General features: G+C 35.5%; 1 protein-coding gene across 2 annotated transcripts in view; it reads right to left on the bottom strand.

Moving 5' to 3' along the window:
* Positions 1 to 20,853, bottom strand: part of TTC29 (tetratricopeptide repeat domain 29) — a 117,704-nt gene that overhangs the window by 67,848 nt on the left and 29,003 nt on the right. For both annotated transcript variants that reach the window (XM_032110315.1, XM_032110314.1), the window contains 2 exons: positions 3,882 to 4,094; positions 1,166 to 1,251 (listed from right to left, as the gene is read on the bottom strand). In XM_032110315.1, the coding sequence (XP_031966206.1) occupies positions 1,166 to 1,251; positions 3,882 to 4,094 (299 nt within the window). The remainder of the gene's footprint in view (positions 1 to 1,165; positions 1,252 to 3,881; positions 4,095 to 20,853) is intronic.

Genomic DNA, 20,853 nt, shown 5'->3' on the forward strand with positions numbered 1-20,853 from the left:
TAAAGTTATATGGAGCTTTTTAGTTTTGAAATATTTTCACATTCAGCTACAGGCTTTAACTGCAATTCATTGAGAACAGGCTCCACCTTTCCAGGATTCAGTTGATTTATGCAGAAGATAGGACTTTCAGCATTGAAAATTATGTATAAAGGTGGTCGATAACGTCTAAAAAAATCATAACATAAATGAAAAAAAAAGCCTGTAAAAGGACATTACAAGACAGAAATCTAGAACCTCTCCTACACAGCAGAAGCCAAGCAGGTAATACTGAAATATATGAATTTATTCTGGGATTTCTATTAGTCTGTTTCTGAAAAAAACAAACAAAACAAAAGCCACCAAAACAAAAAGCACCATAACAAATGACCTCCATAAAACAAGTTCATTAATAGAATACTGAATCATTCTGCAGTTAAAAGAACAAAAAGAAAGAGTAATTATCCACCTGATTAATTGCAATAATCATGAAAAATATATACAAATTTGTTTTCCACAGAACATTTTTAGGAGAATCATGGAGGATTGTGACTGATGACTGGCACAAAAGAATCAAGTTGCTGCTTATCTTTCCTCTCATGCTGACCTATAAGGAAGTAGGGAAACCCTCCTTCTACACTACAATTTCACATGTACAACTCTCCCTGTCTTAGAATTATTAAGGCTCAAGGGAAACGTCAGAGAAGGAGTTTGAACTCAAGTGTCCACAGCATCAGCATTAGAGCTTTTCAGAAGTAATTAATATTTCTTCTAACTTACTGATTTTCTAACAATCTCAATGTGTGAACTGATATATTTTTCATTGCTGCTTACAAATACACTTTACCAAACTAATTTGTAAAACTGGTGTTTTATACAAAACCCTAACTAAATAGAGACTATTTTGTATATGCACATGTACAGGAAAAGGAAAGCCAGTCACATATAACCTGAACTGTCGATTTACATTGTTTCTACAGATCCAAGCAAGGAAACCTGGACTACATCAGTTCTGGAATTTATTGGAACCACAAATGCTTGAGCCACATGGATCCCTGCCTACAGAACTAGATAGAGTTATAAAAGGTCCATGAGCCAAGTCTCTCCAAGTTTTCCACTCTGCAAATGCCTAAGATGCCGAGGAGGCAGAGAAAGGCACTGAGAAAGCTAAAGCAAAGAATAAACTTACTGCTAATGCTGTCTCATGTTCTCCAGAAAAATGGTATGCTAGACTTAAGCAATAGGCTGCTTCTCCTTGCATCTTCATATCACCTCCTAAAGAAAGGGTTAAAGGTAGAGTTACCAGCATGATCTGAAAAAAATGACATCGGTACAGACAGCTCTTGCAGGTGCTTAAATAACATACAGATGTTAAAATACTGTAGTAATTTTTTTTCTTCTCCTTACCCCTGCTGTATATCTCTTTCAAAAAACATGTAGTGGTAATTAAAAATAGAGGCTATAGATTCTAGCAAAGTTCACCAAGGAAGTTTCAGCAAAATCAGAGAAAATACCTTTCAGTAATGAAGTACAATCAAACTAACATGTGTAAGGTTCTCAGTTATTAATTGTTTAATAATGGTCCTAGTATCTTCACATTAGAAAATTATAGTAGTCTCTCTATATACTCAATATAAAATAAAAGTGGCTACAAATAGGTAATAAACTTTAATATATAAACACAAGATACATCTTGACTCACACATTTTGCTAATGTGAATCTTAGTGAAATACCGAGAGAATCAGTTGACCAGTTTCATCTTTCTTATTCTCCTGTCTGTTTTACAAGCTACTGTAGGCTAAAATAGCTAAAAAAATGGGTAATTTACACTTGCAAACAGTACTTACAGAAAATTCTGTATAGGCTGTTGCTAACTAAGGTGCATCACATTTTCCCATGCCAGGTTTTATTTCACTGATAGATACTGGTCTAACAAACACTGCTTGCTGGTCCTTTTGCATGGCTCCCTCAACAGAAAATCAACTATTTGATACCAAAATAAATATAAAATAATTGTGTAACTTCTTAAAGTATCAGACTATATTCAAAAATTTCCCTACAGAACATGAGTAGCCAAAAAAACCCCAACCCCTGTAGATGAAATTAAATTAAAAATAGCCAAAAATCCAATCTTTCTGTTGCTCAATATCAATCTGCTCCAACACAATCAACCTGAAGCATAACTGCATATCAAGATATTTTGTAAAATGCATAAATAAATGTAGTTGAAATGAAAAGGGAGATTATCTGCTTGCAGTTGTCAGACTAATTCTTTCTGTCCAAATACACAGAAGCCTACACCTAGTTCTGAAAGTCTTTGAATTATAATAATTGCTGATACCATAGCAGTGCTCTATCTATAGCACTTAATATGCTCCTTAAAATTATTAAAAGCCTCAAAAACTCAAAAAGCCTGATGGTCTTTTCCAATATTCAATATCCCTTAAAAGGGTTAATAAGACAAAAGGATACAGAAATACAGTTTCACAGAAGAATAATAAGTTAAAAGTTGCTCGGGACATAGAGAACTTTCTTCCTCAAGAAGATTTTGACAGTCTGAAGTGGGTAGTATCTAATCCTAATCCATAAAATACATAAACATAGATGATGGTCCAGAAGGACAGAATGGACATAACAGATAACATCCAGTAGCCAGTATGGCTCTGGAACGAGGACTGGAGAACTCCTCAGAAGTTCCTAAAGCTTAAATTTAAAGAGAACAACAGCACATGTATTGTGCATAGTGATATGTGATACATGCCTCAGGAAGATGTGAAAGTGATTGATTTGAAATAAGGGAACCAGAACATCTGCCTGGTCAAAAAAGTTTTGGAAAGACATCAGATCCAGTCTGACAATCCTTTAATATCCAGCAATTTTCACTAGCAATAAGAAGACATTGATAGGAAACTTCATCAGCAGTCCTTCTAGTTACTACACTAAATATTAAGAGGAGAAGTTTAAGTGTAGCTGTGATTTAAGCATATATTATAGACAATAGCTGTAGAAAACACTACAAGCTTGTATTATGACCTGTAGAGTCATAACATTATTTGTCACAAAAACTTATTTTAAAATTTGGAAAATATTTCAATTTTTTTGCCATTTTTGATGGTTTATCTATTGCAACTACTACTCAAAGACCAGGTCACAGATTAATATTCCGCATACATTATTAAATTAAAACCCCCTAATGTATGTACTGATAAATATTGAATTATTATGTATTTAAATAAAACCCTTCTTCATTGTGAGGGTGCTTGAACAGTGGTAAATCTTTTCCAGGGCAGTTATGGAGGCTCCACCTGTGGAAATACTAAAAACTTGACTGGATTTAGTCCAAGGCAGCCTGCTCAGGACAACCTTATGATTTCCAGAGGTCTTTCTGCCTACCTCTGCTGTTCTGCGATTCTGTAGTTTTTTACTTTAGGTTTCAAAGCATTTATGTGTATTAAGATAGAAAATTTTGCTGCTTATGACAAAAACCTGTATTTTTCGAGTATTAAATAACTGTGTAGAGTGAAAAGGTAACTTTTTTCCAGGAGATAAAATCAGTCAAAAACTGCCAAATCAACAGTGACCAGCCAATTAAAATCAGTGACCTAAGCTTCCATCAGTGACCTCACTTTCTGATTAGGGGTTCACAGTTTTATATTATTATTCCCACAAGGTTGTGAAGGTTTTTTTGGGAGATAAAGCTTTGAGGAACCTAAAAGTTTCTTTGCTGTCAGCAAGAAGGCATTTCTGCTTTAGTGAGATCTACAAGTGTATTGACAGTATTTGTGTTTGAGTTTCATAGGAAACAATCACCCAGTCAAACCCTTGACACTGTCTACTTTACTCATGGGAAAATCATGGCCCACACATCAAACGAAGGAATGGGAAAGCTTTATTTTCCACCTACCTTCTTTTGCCATCTTTAAAGCTTTTATTAGCGTTTTGATGGCCTCTTGGTGTTCTTTATTTTCGAGCATTTTGTCTGCTAGCAATGTATAAATTCTCCAGAGATGCTGACATGCCAGTGAAGTGTAAGCACAGCCTGTCTCATCCTTCCATGGTGTGCCCTCTGTTAGCTGATAAAATGTTTCAAAATGCTCAGCAGCTTTCATGATGTGACCTGAAAAACATCATTTGTAATTAAAATCAACGATCAAACGTGCAGTCAAAAAAAAATTGTAAAAGTTCGTAGTCTATAATAATTTTATTGTTAAAAGTAAGTTGCAGCCAAACATTCCACAGATGTTTCAAGACTCTTCAATTCATAACTCACAGATCGCTGGAAAATACTGCCAAATCTCACAGCACCCAGCAATGCTCTAATTTAAATTTATCACATTTAAAATTAGCTTTCCTTTGTAAATTCACAATGTTGAACGGGTGTGATTTCATGGATGCAAAGTCAGGATCTTCTAGAAAATAAATTTATTCTAGATTCATAAAGCCTTTGTGATTCTCATACATCAAAATCACACCTATGCATAAATAATCACAACTGAAACTGTTCCTCAAGTTTCTTTTTCCATAATGAAAACCTGTGCTGAAAGATTTGAAATGTGGAGAATAAAGGTATCAAAACTGTGGAGAAAAAATAAAAATCTTCATTCAAACCATTTAATTGCTGAAAAAAAGAATTATCATGCAAAGTAATTTATTCAACAGTTATTGCAAGGCCAACTCTGGTGAGTTTATCTAGTACATTTACTGCAAGGGCATTAACCATTGATAGGTTAATTATTGAGCCTGAAGTAATATACTCCAAGGCCTTCAAATGTAAGTTACTCAAACATCTTTAAGGCAAAGGAAAGTTTGAAGATAGAATTCAATTCATTTTCACAAGCAAGCAGTTTTCCCTCTACCTTCAGCTGGATTTATCTCTGTGCATACAATTCAATCTAGGAGATTTCCATACCTGCTGACAGTGGAAATTCAAAGCTCTTGGAAAGAACAGAAAAGCTTTTTCTTATACTTAATGGGTACAGAAAAACTGCTGGGAAGCAGGTAAGATAAGACTATTTACATTAAAAGAAAAGTTTAAAAAAAGCATTCTGGTCACAGTGTCTTGTTTAGCAAAGACTATTCTGCAGCAGGGAGAACTGTGAACGTGACCTTGCCTTTATAAGTTTGTGTGTGTGTGTGATGGAGGAATCTTGTCCCATAGATCGTCAATATATCAACTACTATTTCTATTAAAAGCTGAAATAAACCATACAACAAATTCACTTAGAAGTGGTTGTAGTTTACACCTCTTCTGAGAGGTGATTTAAAAGGAATTATTGCTGTTTTGCAGTCTTTTTTTTCAGTGCTGCATTCAAACTTCAAAAAGAACCCGGAAGGAGAAAAGTTGTTTCCCAGCTGTAGGAAAGGAAGGGAGAAAAGCTTGGAGAAGGATCCTCTTTAAGCATTCATGGAGAAAATGAGGTTATTTTCCCCAGGCCTCCAGCCAACCTAGAGGCAGCAGAACAGCTATGACAGATTTCTCTTATTAACTCAATTTAGATTTGTCTTTTGCATATGTTACCCCTTTATAACCATGCTTTCAACTTTGCAATATAAAACATAACTCATCTTTATTAGAATTAAATTTATTTTCATATTAAGCTTCTCTGATGATTAAAACGAGTTCAACTAAAACTGACAAGTAACAAGAAACTCCCCTTTCAAAGACACAATGAATTAAATGAGTGTCACAGACAAATAATTTTATGGCTCTACAGCCTACAATTTGTGTAAGAGTCCCCAAGGAGACAACAGGTGCTGAAGAGTGCAGTGCCAGGTGGAAGGAGAGATACCAGGCTTTACTCAGTTCCATTCTAGCTAGGGACAGGTATTGGAGAGACGGTCCAAAACACTGGCAAAACAGGAAAAGTTCTACACAATCTTTCCAAAATGTCCCATACTTGACATCAGACTGCACAAATAGAAAGGCACAGGGAAATTATCACAACCAGTACAAGCTGTTTACAGGCTCCCTGATAGTACAGAAAATAGAGATGTAGACTAGCTAAAGCCAGATGAAAACCCCTGTCCATTCTCAAGAGGCTTCCAATCCGAGTTTTTGTCTGTCCAGGCCAGATAACTTCTTAAGGCACAGTCAACTCAGCAGTCAACAGAATTCCAGTTATCCAAGTTGCTAAATGCAGATTTAAGATATTGGAGAAGATCAGGTTGGCTTTGTGACAAATGATTGAAAGCTGAGTTAAAATTTAATGCTAATAGGTAGATCCAGCATTTTGTTCACTCGGATTCTCATAAACACATACAGACTCCTTCTTGGAATTCTCCCCAAAGTTCATTAATAGATATACTGTTCTTTTGAAAGGGTACAGTCATACAGTTGAGTCATCGGGATACACTCCACGAGTAATGGATTCTTTAATAGAATTTGATTCATGTGTTTCTCAAAAACTTTTAGTAGGAATGGGAAGCAGCAAACAAATGAGTGGTATCACCTTGAAGCTGAACACCGCATCTGAGCTTCTCCTAAGACACTCTAACGTGATCTCTTAAGAGGACCCATCATTTAGGTAAATAATACTTGCAATCTTAAGAATTATTGTTCAGGTTGTTAGAACTATCAGGTATGGTGATTCTTACCCAAGCTTCCCCTCTTGCAGTATCCCCTTGAGAAAGTTTCTGTCAGACTAGAAATCGAACTCATGCATTCCATGTACCCCATAGTCCTCAAGAGCTGGCCAAACCATAAGAGCTGTGACCTGACACTCCTTTTGCCAGATCTCAATGATACCTCTTAGGAAACAATCCATCTACACCAAGCTTCAAAATATGAAAGAAATATGATTTTTTTGGTAATATTCAAATGAATCTATACTACATTTGGCTTCACTGAATTACCAAGAAAGATTATGAAGTGAAAAGTGAAACAATCTGCTCACAGAAACACTAAATAGAAAGTGCTGAACAAAAAGGCAAAATACCTGCTAGTTTCCTAAATAAGGAAGAGATAGAATTCCTGACATGAAAGCCCTTACATGGCTGGGAACGTGCTCACTGAAGACTCTCCCAAATAAAACTGGCTATGTGGACACTTCTCAAATTCACAGAAGGTAAAACGTTTTAGACTTTGGAATTTATTCTTCCATTAAAATAACCTGAAATCTCATGTTGCCACTGGCAAATGACATATTTATTTAATCCATAATGCTTACGTGAAACTCAAATGTTGTGGGAAAATAATCTTTTCAGGGCACTGGCGAGTTTATGCCATGTCATGAGTCAGTTCAGCTAGAACTGATCTGGCCAGTGCACTCTAATTTTTAAACATGGAACTACTGCAAGTGTTGGCTGCAGACATACATAGAATGCCATCTAAAAATCTTGAAAAACATTAAAAGAAAGTAATTAGCCAATTGCAGAACATTTCTGAGAATAAGAGCATTTTTATCTCACTTAGGATGTGACAAGGCAGAGTTTTAAATTACTTTTATTATGAACTGAAAAAAACCAAAAGACCAAAAAAAGCAAAATGAGAGGAAAAACAATGGAGTAACAAAATCACTTGAAATAGTTTGCAGAAATGTATTTTTATAGGTCTAGGAATTCAAAGAGAAAATCCAGAAGGTGTTTCTAGGAAATCCATGTTTGAAAAATTGCAGAATGTTACACAAAGCAGTAAAGCTATTTTCAGTTGGCAACATTAATAGCAATTGCATATTATTCTCACACCGCCATGCAGAATTTCTCTCAGTGGATACCAAATTGAGTTGGAGAATCTCCGATGTCACTTTTTCCTTCTTATAAAAGGAATCAAAAACCAGAATGGCAACTCTTACAACATATGTACTACCACTACTAAAATTTTACACTTTTATAATTTTTTATAGTTTAATATAACTCGGGGCATAACAAAAGAAATCCTATCATCAAGAGTTTAGTCTTAAATACGGGAGGCAAACATTGTCACAATATAATTTTGGGAGTAGAAAATCAGTTTTAAACAATTACATTTGAATATAAGACATTATTCTGACACAAAGATTTTTGCTATAGTTTTCACTCAGTTGCTTCAAAGTAAAAAAAATAAATCTTTTCATTCAAGGAAAATAATTCAATGTAATTTTTTAAATACTGAAGAGAAATGTTTTTAGATCATCTAAAAGTTCCTTTATAATTCTCCTTCTTAAAACCCAATCCAAAACCACAGATTTTTTATATCAAAATAGATATCAAACGAAAAAGGGTATATATGGAGACTACTATTTTGCTTTTTTTTTTTAAGTAGAAAGATTGACTAGATATTAACACAAATGGGTTTAAATGTGAAGCTGCCATAAAAGCAGGCACATAAATGTAATTCTCCCAGCTGCTATTTTGATGCACATTTTTGATTCCATGAATATTTTATGAAATGGCCCAAACTAAAGCCATATAACATTCCTGCATTACTGATGCTTGCGCCCGTAAGCTACAAACATTAGAGGCATGATTGAGTGCATTAAAATGAACTCATTCAGCAGTGCATTGATTACTTGAAGGAGAAAAAAAAAAGTTACTCCCACTTAAGAAAACAGCACACAAACCTGAAGTTTTCAATATTGAAATTAGCAACTCAAATTTGAATAGTGTGGTATTTAATAAATAAAGGCAGTGCTAAACTATCTAGAATTCTCTACATACAGTCCTGACTTTAATTAGGTGAGGTGTTAATTAGGTCCACAGATTGCTTTCAGTAGTGTACAGGTAATTTAAAATGTCACAATCTGCAAAATGCAGTGACTGACCTGCTCTAGCTCCATGCCTCAGCAATACTGAGAGCACCTAATGATTTCCTTTTCTATCAGCTCGAATATTTGCCAATGAAAATAATGCCACAGAAACAACTGCACAAGAAAAGCGACAGGTCTGTTAGGTACCCTGCCACAGCAGCACCACTAGAAGCAGAAAGCACATTTAATTCTAAATTGCAAACAGTTGTACAGGGCTTCAGAAAATATTCCACTGTAGATAAAAACAACAACCTAAAGGAACAATAAACTTTATTGTGGTATGTTTTAATCAAGAGCATCTCTTGCCATCAGTTATTTCACTATACAATGAGAACACAAAATCTGGTTGAAGCATCAGTTAATGGTAACGAAAACCAAAAATGTTATTATCTTTCAAAAGATATATACTTACAGTTTGGTCTAACTGCTTGAACCACTTGTATTATGCTCAGTTTCTACATTCAATTTTGACAGCACTATTCACGCTGAAATACTTAAATCTGCTACAGTTTTCTATCTACAAAGATTGTTACAAAAGTGTTTAACAGAGGTGTGTTCACAAGAAACATAAAACAGGGCTCTCATTCAGCAAACAGTTGAACCACCTCAGACTCCTGAGGTAAAATTAACTGTAAAGAAGCCACTGGGACAGCTCTCACATGCAATAACCTGAATTCACGTGCCTGCTGAAAAAACAAGAAAAAAATTGCGGAAGGGATTTAAGATAAAATTTTGCGGTTTCGTAACTCTGCAAGATCCATCTCAAACAAAACCAACCATCAGACAACAATCAAAGCGAATATTTTAAAGATAATGGATAAAACCTTATATTAATTTACTTTACAGAAGCTTTTTTTTTTTCAGAAAGATTCCACCATGAGCTTGACCAAATGACATAGGCAGCTCATAAGAATGTTGCAATGACCATGCTGGCTCACCACAGGGTATTCTGACCATTTCTCCAGTTTGACAATGCACCAGCAGACCTTACCTGGAGTCCAAGTTGCCTAAGGTGAGCTGAAATCATGCCTGAGAAGTAGAGCACTTGAGGACACAAAGGAGAAAGGAAGAGAGAAAAGGAAAGTTGAGCTTCACACAACCTGAGATGTAGCATTGGTGGACTGACTGCAGTGCAAACAGACAATATTTTATCTTCCCTTCTCTGGGTGAAGAACTGCCAGGCTAGTCCTTGGTATTGCAGTTTAGAGGATGGTACATTATTTCTGTTTACATTACTTAAACAAATGTGTGTTGTCTGGAAAGAAAATCATAACTGTAGTAATCCAGTGAGCATTACAGCATATATAGTCTTGTCCTCTGAGGACCTATATTACTTGCCTTAAAGCTCAAGCACTCAAAATACACCTATACAAACCTAGAGGGCAGTGCAGACTGCAGAATCCACAGAAGGACAGTTCACACGTGCTGTATCACACCACCAGCACACAGCGATGTCAAACGTGTTCTAAAAATGTGTTGCTTAAAGGGTTCTCCCAGAGACACCTCACAAGGCAGGGATAATGCTGGCTTTTCTGGTTGCCTGGCTGCTCTCTAATCCCTTCCCCTTCTGCTGCCAGCACTACCGAGCTGCAGACAAGAGGGTTTTCCCACAGGCAGCTGAAATGACAGCTGCTTTGGGAATGGGGTACTGGGGACCAGCAAGGGAAAAAAAAAAAAGACAACCACACAGGCCCCAAGTGAAAATTCCACTAACTTGTCTGTCTTACATTCATATTCAAATGAACCAACACACAAAATTCTGGTTTACAATTAAAATTCCTTTATCTTTTTAGGTTAACACATTTTATGAAAGCAGCACTTGTCAGATGCCTTCTTCTGATTTGTTTGATTATATATAAATTAACACTTTTTGATATACATCAATTTTAATCTAGAGGACAACATTGCAAACAATGTTGAACATTAGCTAAATGATCACACACCCATTTTAGAGAGAATAGAATTCTTGCTTCACAATAATATTCAAGCCTTCTTTCACGTTTGCAGAGCATCAAAGTGCTTTCATATGCAAAGACTACCAAGGATGCAAAACGCATCCAGGAAGCTCACACTGTAAGGCTCCAGGCTCTGGATGAGAGTGGGCCCACATTCAGTGGGATGCTCCCATTTCAGGTTCCACAAATATTTCTATGTCTATAGGTGCAGAAAGAAAAGGCATCAGAAAACTCAGTGATGAATGGCACATATTTTTGCACCTCCGTTTCTTAGGGCTTGAGAGTTTAAATTCAATAGAACTAAATGAAAACAAGTTATATTTAACCTCAAAGATTAATACAATCATTATCTTTTAAATGGAGAAAGTGACACTGAAGCAGATTAGTTTCACTAAATTACTTTTTTTGCTATGTCAAGTCAAATACTTGCCTTGGTTTAAATACTTCTTTTGGCAGTGTTTACATTTTGTTCAGATTCTACCCAGTTCCCCTTACTCTTCATAGGTTCCAATAATAAATTTATTATCAGATGCAGTGCTCCAGCACTGGAGCTGTTCTGTGGTGCAGATGATTTACTTCAGAAGTGTACTTTGAGTAGCAGCTGGACTAATGACCTGCTAAGATCCCAACCAACCTGAATGATCCTCTGAAGAGTAACATATATTTTTATTAACAGCTTCATGTTTGCTTTACCTATGGCTTCTACAGATCATTGGTAATGGCTGAGGACATGCAATTCCATCAGCTCCCAGTGACACTGGATAGGCATCTCTGGAAACAGGCTCCTTTATCAATTACTGAAAGGAAACACTGCCTCCAGGAAAGTTTATGATGACAACTGCTGGTCCAGCTAGAGTATTCCAAGACTTCTCAAAGCTTTGAAGCAAAGAAAAAAAAAACCCATGAGTGAGAGGGTAGCTTCATCTCAGTACTAGTCATTAAGCAGTAAATAATTAAAACACCCTGGAAAAGACAGGTAAAATACAAGCAGCAATGTCAGTAATAGACATGAAAGAGAAGAGAGGGAAAAAGAATTTAAAAAAGCAAAGAAATAATTCATTTGAAGTTTTAATAAAGTTTCATTTGCAGTCTTGTTTAAAGATATATCAGACTTTGGGGATGTAACCTAATTACATTTTTATTCTAAGTTCTATTCAAATATCTTGGACTTTGAATCTTTAACACAGATCAAACACAGTATAATTTACTCATGGCTATCCATACTTTAAAAAGATCTCTTCATTAAATGTCATAGTCTTATGAACATGCACATAAAGCAAACAGACCAATATTTGATACCAAAAACATTTAGAATACGATTGGTACAGAAGTGTCTATATAAACAGTTCACCTGAGTGCTACACATTATATTCAAGCACACAGCAAAAGTTTTTTCTAAAATATTTTGATTTCATAGTTCAATGTAGACAGCAATCATTTTTTTCCAGTAGTTTCATGACTTGAAAATGAACTTTACAATCACTGAACTCCTAAGAATGGAAACTAATTTAGGATCTTTTTTCATATGTCAAAACTTTTAATGAAAATGACATTTTAGAATTAGCACCTGTGCACTGCTGTGAATATTTTGAAGAGCTTATTAGAAAGCAAGAATACAGACCTCTCCCCAGTTATTATATCAGGACTAAAAGTTTCTCCATTTGAAGATCAGGGTAGGAAAGTGGGAGTGACCATGAAAGGATTAAGGAAACTTAAGTTTTTCTTAGTGTAAAGAATATTATTACTTTCCTGTGCTTAATAATAAACCTTGATTTAAATCAACGGAAGCAAAAGCGTGTAGAAAGCATTACATTTTCACCGGATTTCATTTCAGAATTGAAAATAGGAACACTACAGAATTCTACCTGAGTTCTCTCATTCAAAATATCTTCATTACCTACCAATACCTTTTAAAAATAAGAATAAAAAAAATTTTATGAAAAATATTTTTATGAACTTAACAGACCCCTTCTGCTTTCATGTTGCATATTCAGAAACTTTTTCCAGATTTTCTTAAGACTATGCTAATTTGAACTGAAAACATTCCTAATTCCTATAACAACAATTCAAGACAGTAGTTGTAGCTCAATACCAGTAACAACCCTGTAATAATAAGATGCCATTTACTAGGGAACTACTTTCTGCACTTGCAGGAGGATAAGCTCAGTTATTTAATAAACCTTTAAAATCTGTCCTCCCAAGAATCCAGCAGGATTTATGGCTGCTTCTGTCTGCTACTGGCTGGCAGAGAAAAGCAGCATATCCAAAGACTAACTCCTAGCAATTTGCTGCTTAAATTTTTAAAATTATGCTCTACAATCAAGTTTTTCCCAGCCAACTTATATATTCAATTCTTAAGCAATCAGCAAAACAATATAATCACTTTGTGAGATAGTGCAGAAAAACAGAGGAGAATTAGCTTCAGTTGATGTGGTGAAAATCAAGGTCTGGAAGTGCCTTAAATGGTCAAACTGAGCATGCAGAATTCCATGTCCCATTAAGGGAAGGCTTCTTTATGTCTTTAAAGTTCCCTAATGTGGAAACTCTTTTAAAATATATGTCTCTACATGAGTGTAAAATTTAGCAACAGGTTTATGTAGTCAAAGACATGGGATTTGGAATCAAGTGAGTATGTTTACAGGTCTGAACTATTCCTGCATGCCTTTTTCTGAAAAAGCAGTTTGGAAAACTATAATCACAACTAGGAATAAATCTGAGAAGTTAGTTAGTAGTTTGGGATATGCAATGTGGGGCAAGGAGGGGGGAATATCATGATAAACCAATGGGATTTGGTTACTACTGGATTTGGTCTGTCATATAAATATGTATGTTCCCTCCAGACAATGAAGAGTACAAAAAGACACTTTTACGTTCCACAGGGAACAAGCCCATATGATCATCCTGCTCTTCAGCTACTTTCGGAGTGAATTGCAAGCTAATTTGGTAAGAAGTCAGTAGGACAGCAGGTTCCCACCACTTTAAAAAAGATTAATATCTTGAGGATAGACATTGATCCAAATTCCAGACAGACAGAAAGACAGGAAGAACTTGCTGTACATGTTGAGACAGCAGCACTCTGCTTGGCCAGGGAGCAGCACGCTCTCATCCAGCTTTAGTTTATCACAGCACACACTGATAAATGTATTCACAGTACTCACCAAGTACAAGTGCTGTAGAAGCACACAGGAAATGGTACTGTATAAATGCAGAACAAACAGGTTCCTGCCCAAAAGGATAGAGAATCTCTAAATCTCTAGAACTATGACTCTCCTTAAAGTCACTGTCATGTTTTAACTAGCACACAAGCTTCCTATATAAAAAAAATACATAGGAATTTATATATTTAAATCCTTTTCCCCTTTTTGGCCCACACAGTGACAATTCTCACTATAAAAAGAAAGAGAAATATAATGATGAGGTTGATGTTTTAACAAAAATCACAAACTTCACTGGGTATCATTTTAAACCAAGACAAGTTGCTTACATAAAGGAATCTCCAATACAGACACAAGAATAGACAAAACCTATCTTTTAGCTGATAATATGAGCTGCTTTTGTTCCTGAACAAAGAGGTGGGATTCACTTTAGGTTGGCTTCTTCCAGTGTCTGACCTGGGCTTGTGGATACAACAGTATGGAGATCTGAGATACTGGGCCTTATGGTGGAAACATAACATTGTTAAATAGACAGGCTGGACAAATGCAGCAATTCTGCTATCAGTGACAGCTTTGCACTCCACAGGTAGTGAGGAACAAATTAATCTCTCCTCACAAATGCTGTCACCCTGGTTTGTTTTATTTACCAGCTGTTTGCAACTATGCAATCAGATTGTAAAGCAGGGCATTTCTCCATTATACTATGGAGGATTTGCTGTTTAAGTGGGCTTGGCAGACTTGCTGCACAGATAACAACATAAAGCTCTATTAATGTAGAAGGTGCCCATGGGCCACCCATCCCACAGGTGAATTTTATTCTGGCTATACTTAGGAATCGCCTAAAAAGAAACTATATTTTTATGTAATTAAAATAAAGTTGCAAAATGTGCACACACAAAAGCATATGAAATTTCATAAGCCATTTTAACTTTTGCCTTTTTAAACCTTTTTAGTACTTCATTTTGCAATATTAACATTCTCTTTTTTATATGTGAATATAAATGATTTCTGCCTGAAGGCAAACCAATTGGGGAAATTCTGCTTAAACGTGCATATTTCCTCTGCATAGATACTCAAGAATTTATGCTGAGCTTCTCTCAATTATTCATACATTACAGTTTTCAATTAAAAAACACTTGCCATAAACAATTCTAAATACAAAATCAACAATTTCTTAGTAAGAATGGATTCTTAGCAAGAATTTCTTGACTAAGAACAAGTAAATAAACAGTTTAGACTTTATGTTCTAAAATCAAGAGATGCCATGAACCATCTTGGAGTCGTTTTAAAGCAAATATATCTAGTAATTAATACTTAAGCTTCATAACTCAAAGCTATCCTGTGCAACCTGTTTCAGGTCTACGCGCTTTGGCAGGGCAATTGGACTAGATGATCTTCAGAGGTTCCTTCCAATCCAGCCATTCTGTGAAATGCCCCTAACACACAATCAGAATCTTTCCATCAACTTCTGCAATGCCTTGATAAAAATTTGAATTTCAATATGATGGCAAACTGATAGGCAAAATCCTACACCTCAGTCTCAATTGAGATTGTTAAAGTCTGCAAGAATCCTGTGGTGTTTTTTTCCCCAACAAATGAATTAAACTTACAAGTCTGTTGTGTTCAGTAGGTCTTTCACCCAGAAAAGTTTCTATTAAATTCCAACATACAAAATAGATTGTATTTTATCCATGATCACAGATAAAACAACTATACCTTTTCAAACAAATCAGGTGCAATTTATTAATATTTTTGAGGTAGGTGCAAAGGGATCAGAAGTAATCAACTCTGGCATAACATTGCTCTGTTTGAAAAGCAATCAGACCTTAACATTGTTTATAATCAAGGCAGAGTTGGATTAGGACTGAACACTTATAAACCCTTCATTAAATTGCAGAATATGGCATATCTTTGAAATCCCTAAGCTTAGTTTAGAAAGGACTAAAGGAACTCATTATCAAGGTCTCCTAAGATTTGCAATCTAAAAAAACACACAAAGTTGGACAAAACTGGGTTTCTGGATTAGCTGTATGTTGGGGGAATCAGCTCTGAAATTACCAGCATTGCTATTTGCTTTGTACTCGGTCCCTTTCTCTCACTAGTTCCACCTGTCTTTAATCTTTTCAGCCTGTAAAGACTACAGATAAAGTATTACCTCCAATTTTGTTGATCCTTACATGCTAGCAGAATATAAGCCTGATGACTAGTTCAAAGTCACCACTGCCTTGAGACTAATGGCATCACTTCCACACGCCCCTCAGCTCTCATACCAGGGGAGATCCAGTTTCTGGCGTGGCACTGATAGAGTTTTGTAACTCATTGTGAAAGTTTTATTCACTGGACTCTACTGTGATACTTATATGCTTTCTCAAACTAGTTATTTAAAAGTATCCAGAAACGTTTCCAAGTACTGCAGCTGACAGGTACCCTAATTTCAGATGTCTGCTTTTGCTATGCTTTTGAATAATATAGAAATTGATCTGGTTTTGTTGTAACTTATTTGAAGCAAATAGCTCCAACAAGTAAAAATTCCTTGTTTTCCCCAGACTGCTCTTTTTATTGATGTAAGTTATCTTAAACTTTGGAATGCAAATATATAAGGTGTATATCACTTCATGCATGATAGCTGGTAAGCATTTAGCACAAAACTGAAAGCACTCAAATATTGCAACGACGTAAGAACCTATACAAAACAATACTAGACATTGTGTTTGTCAGTGCACTCACACTGTTTCTTCTGCAGGATACAACAGTGTAAACCTCAAGTTGACAATTCAGCAGAAAGTTAATAATATAGTCTGTCATAAACTATGATTATAAGCTTACTCTCTGAAATGCAGAAAGTTGTACACATTTATAATGACTGATATTACTTCTGAAAATGTATTCAAAGCACAGGAAGAAAAACATTTATTTTAAAACTTGTATTTCTGAAGAGAGTTTCTATCGCAAAGCCTGTGCTTACTTGGACAACAAGTAATTCTGCAGTTAATGTGAGAAAAATGTGTTAGGTCATTGCATTTTCAGTGTCTGTAAAGTGACATCAGCACATTAAAGAGCTATTAAAAAAAGTAATAAATGAGCAACTATAGTAAAATAATGAGTAACTAAAGTAATAAAATGACTTATTATCAGCCCTCTGAGGAAAGACAAACTAGGGAGCACAGCTAATTGAACAGTATCATAATACGAACACTCCTACAATAATCAATGAATGCTTCAGACCTTATTTTACAGGCAGACTATTTTAGAGAAGAGGTTAAAAATCTCATTCTGTGAAGAAAGGCCATTATAATCATGCTTGCTCCAAGCAGAATGTTCCATTTGTATCCTGTAGCAGCCTACTCACTTATTATTGTTTTCTTGCCCTTACTGGCAGCTACTAATGGCCTGCATCCAAATATCATGACTGAAGTCTACACCACTGACACCTCAAATATTTAGCTTTGAAGATTAATGAACATAAGGTTATATCCAGCCTTTAGGACAGGGACCAGGCTGAAAGTCAAAGAACTTTAAATTTGATTACACAAAAATTACCCAGCAAATTTATTGATTTTCTTCCAAGGCAAACAACAATCTTTACAAGTCCATGTTTAACTTTATACTCCCAAGCAATCAGTCCTAAGCATATATAGACAGCTTCCTTTCCCAAGTAATGAAAAATACACTACTGGATGAGAGAACTGAAAAGAACTGGGACCAGATGTTTACATTTAGTCCCTTAGATACACTCCCATAGAAGTGGGCATCTGGCTAATTTGGTTCAAAAATTAATTACAAAATTGTAAATAACTGAAAAAAAAATATAAAATGGCAGAATTAAAATTTTATTTATAACACCATGAATACTGATGCAATATTATACAATGCCAAGCCAACATCTGCTCTTACACTTTTTCTCCAGTCAAAACTCACCCTTGGATCAATTTTTCACCCTTGGAAATAAAAAGAGCATGGAATACATCTGCTATTTTTTTTCCTCAGCAGTCCCTCAAAGCAAATCCTATGCTTACTCTCTCAGCTTCCTTATTTTTTTACCTCTCTCTCTATGGAAAGAAAATACTTGCAACAGACAGACCCCATAGATTCAGTGGAGCTTTACCCTGGGCAGTAAAAATCCACTTTGCTTTATCTCTCTTTACTAAGGTTAATAAGAAGCTTCTCTTCTAAAAGTTTCTAATATTCTTCAGAAGGAAAATAAAATTTCTGCTCCTCTGATCATCTCAGGCTATATCATAACTTTACTTACATGCTTTTGTGGTGGGCCTCAAGATATCTAAGTATTTAACAACTTTTGCTTAAGACATCATAAAAGTAGAAAATGTTTTCTTCTAGGCAGTGCTTAGATAACAGTAGTGAGTCACACTCAGAGCCTTCAAAATTACAAGTAGATACAAATGTTTGCTTGTCTGCACCTTCTTAAAATTTTATTTTTTAGTAACTCAAGGATCAAGTGAAAAGATTGCAAAAAAAATTAAAGTCCAGCAATTTTTCAGCAATTTTATTCTACTGAATAAGAAGTAGATAACCTAACTAAGCATTTTTCATCCCAAGTAAAAATGATTTGGTTGTGACCGGTTGGGCTTTAAGCAACTGCTATATTATCAACTGGGAAACCAGATTTGATCAACTTCATTTCCTAGAACAAAACAACACTGGAGTAAGTAAGTAATCAATCAGATTATTACCAAGCATTTAAAGAAAACATGAAAATATTATAGCTAATGTCAATATCTCAAGAGTGGATATCATCAAGCCAATCTTCTATTTAAGTTAATAAATTCCTTTCTCACTGTTGTATAACTTCTGTGTAAAGCATTAGGGAAACACAGTTCACCTGCAGCTGCTATCAGGTGAGTGCAAATTAGTTAGGAAATCCTACCTAGACCTTCGTTATCAGTAGTTCACTGTGAGTGTGGAAAAAGGTGTTGAGCTTTTGATGGGATACCCTTCCTTCTTGGACCAGGGTAAAAGAGCAGAGGAGGCTGCTGTTCTGCTAAATTCTTTATTTCATAGTCTCATAGCTTTCCTGAAGGCAGAGTCCAAAGGGGGTTACATGATAAAGCCAAGCAGCAGCAGCAACAGCAGGCAAAACCAGCTTCTTCTATATGCTCTATATGCTCCATATATTTTTTCTCACAGAAATGTGGATTATATTTGTTAATTGACCAATAAGATTAACACGCGATTCTAGTTTTTCTTTTCTTAACCTATTCTGGTCTAATTCTAACAGTTGTAAGTCTTACACAAGTGTTACATAGGTATTACACAGATTTGCATATACAGTTTCTATCAGTTCTTATGGCTTATGTGAACATTCTGTCTAAAAAATGTGAACAGTATAATTCTATTTATATTTTGTTTAAAGTAAAAAATTCTGTGAAAAGGTAACACTGCTGCAGCAAGAACTGTGTTTAAGGTCTCTGCTACAGCTTTTTAATGTTTAAGGCACTTAGCATATATTTCTACTAAAAGTTAAAAATCTATATTTCTATTTCATTTTGGTGTGGCTTCATGTATCTCAGCTTGTCCAAAGGTTTTAATTCAATCCCTGGGCTTTGGCTTCCCTCTGGGCCTGAGTCCAGAGGAGCTTTCACTCCAACAAAAAGGTATTCAGTGTGGTTCCACAGGTACCTCCCCTATGTCCAGTTTATTACTTAGTGTTTTCATTAAGGATTTGATTTACAGGATAGAAAAATACTTGTAAATGTTCTAATTATATCAAACCAGGAAGAAGAGAAAGCATGCTGAAGGGTAACTTCAGAAATCAAAACAATCCTGACAATTTCTAGAAACCACCACCAAAACACAGGATGCAACAAACTGCATTTAGGTACAACTAACTGGAGACCTTAGAACAGGACAGGTAGTTAACAGATCTTCAGAAAATAACTTAGAGATTACTGAAGGTCATGAACTATCAGTATGCAACCCATGCTGAAATATAGAAAGTAGATGTCATACCTGCAATCACAAATAAAAATACCATGTGTAAGAAAAGTAATCCTTCCATTTTACTGATTATTGGTATGTGCTCAAGTTTTAAAACTGAATCCAGGTCTGGGTGTTGCAGGCAATAAAAATAAGGCAACAGTTCACAGGAAACTGTGTGAATGACCAGTAGTCCAGAAAGATGTGAGGAAATATAAAAAAGGTGTGATGTGTCAGCTGTAAGAGAACAAGAGGAAAAAATAGGACAGCACCCTTTCAATTAAAAAAAAAAAAAAAGAAAAAGAAAAAGAAAAGAAAGGCTGCAGGCTTTTGCTGGGAAATTGGGCCATCTTTCCACACCCATTCTGTCAGACATTTAATAGAATTAAACTATTTCCACAAAATATTTCAATTTCTGTGAATCTTCTTTTTTTTTTTTTTTTTTTTTTAAGTGAAGCCACTTTATACGAGAAACCAGCCACAAGTTGAATTCAGAGTTGGAATTGTTTGAACCCACAGTCAAGTTTATAAACAAAACCATAGTGGCTACACAAATCACATATTTTAAGCAATAGTTAGGCATGCAGTACACTTAAAAATTAGAACTGGAAGACAGGCTTTATTCAATTACTTGAGGCTCACTTATTGCTTGTCTTCTCACAACATGAAAGGATTTTATGCAAACAGAGGAAAACAATTCTTTTATACTCAGACTGCTATCCACACACAAATCCCTCTGCCATGAAAGGGAATATATGCTTTTAAATACAGAAACAAGGTTCATTTTGATATAAGAAAGCAATATTGTTTACAGTGAGAACAACTGTTCACTGCAACAGGCTCCCCAGGGATGTGGTAGAGTCCCCATCACTGGAGGTTTTTAAGATGCAATTGACAGGGTGCTAAAATAACCTCATTTAGGCTCTCTTTCCATGAAAGGTTGGATCAGATGATCTGTCAAGGTCCCTCAGAGCCAGGGTTGTTCTATGATTCTAGTTATTTCTATTAATATCCTCTAATTTCAGAGACTCACAGTTTAAGGATGTGTATGGAGACATGGAGCTTGTGGTGAGGTCTAAGTCTGAAGCCAACACCAATGTGGCAGTCAC

This window comes from Corvus moneduloides, chromosome 5 (genome assembly GCF_009650955.1).
Source record: "Corvus moneduloides isolate bCorMon1 chromosome 5, bCorMon1.pri, whole genome shotgun sequence".
NCBI lineage: Eukaryota > Metazoa > Chordata > Aves > Passeriformes > Corvidae > Corvus > Corvus moneduloides.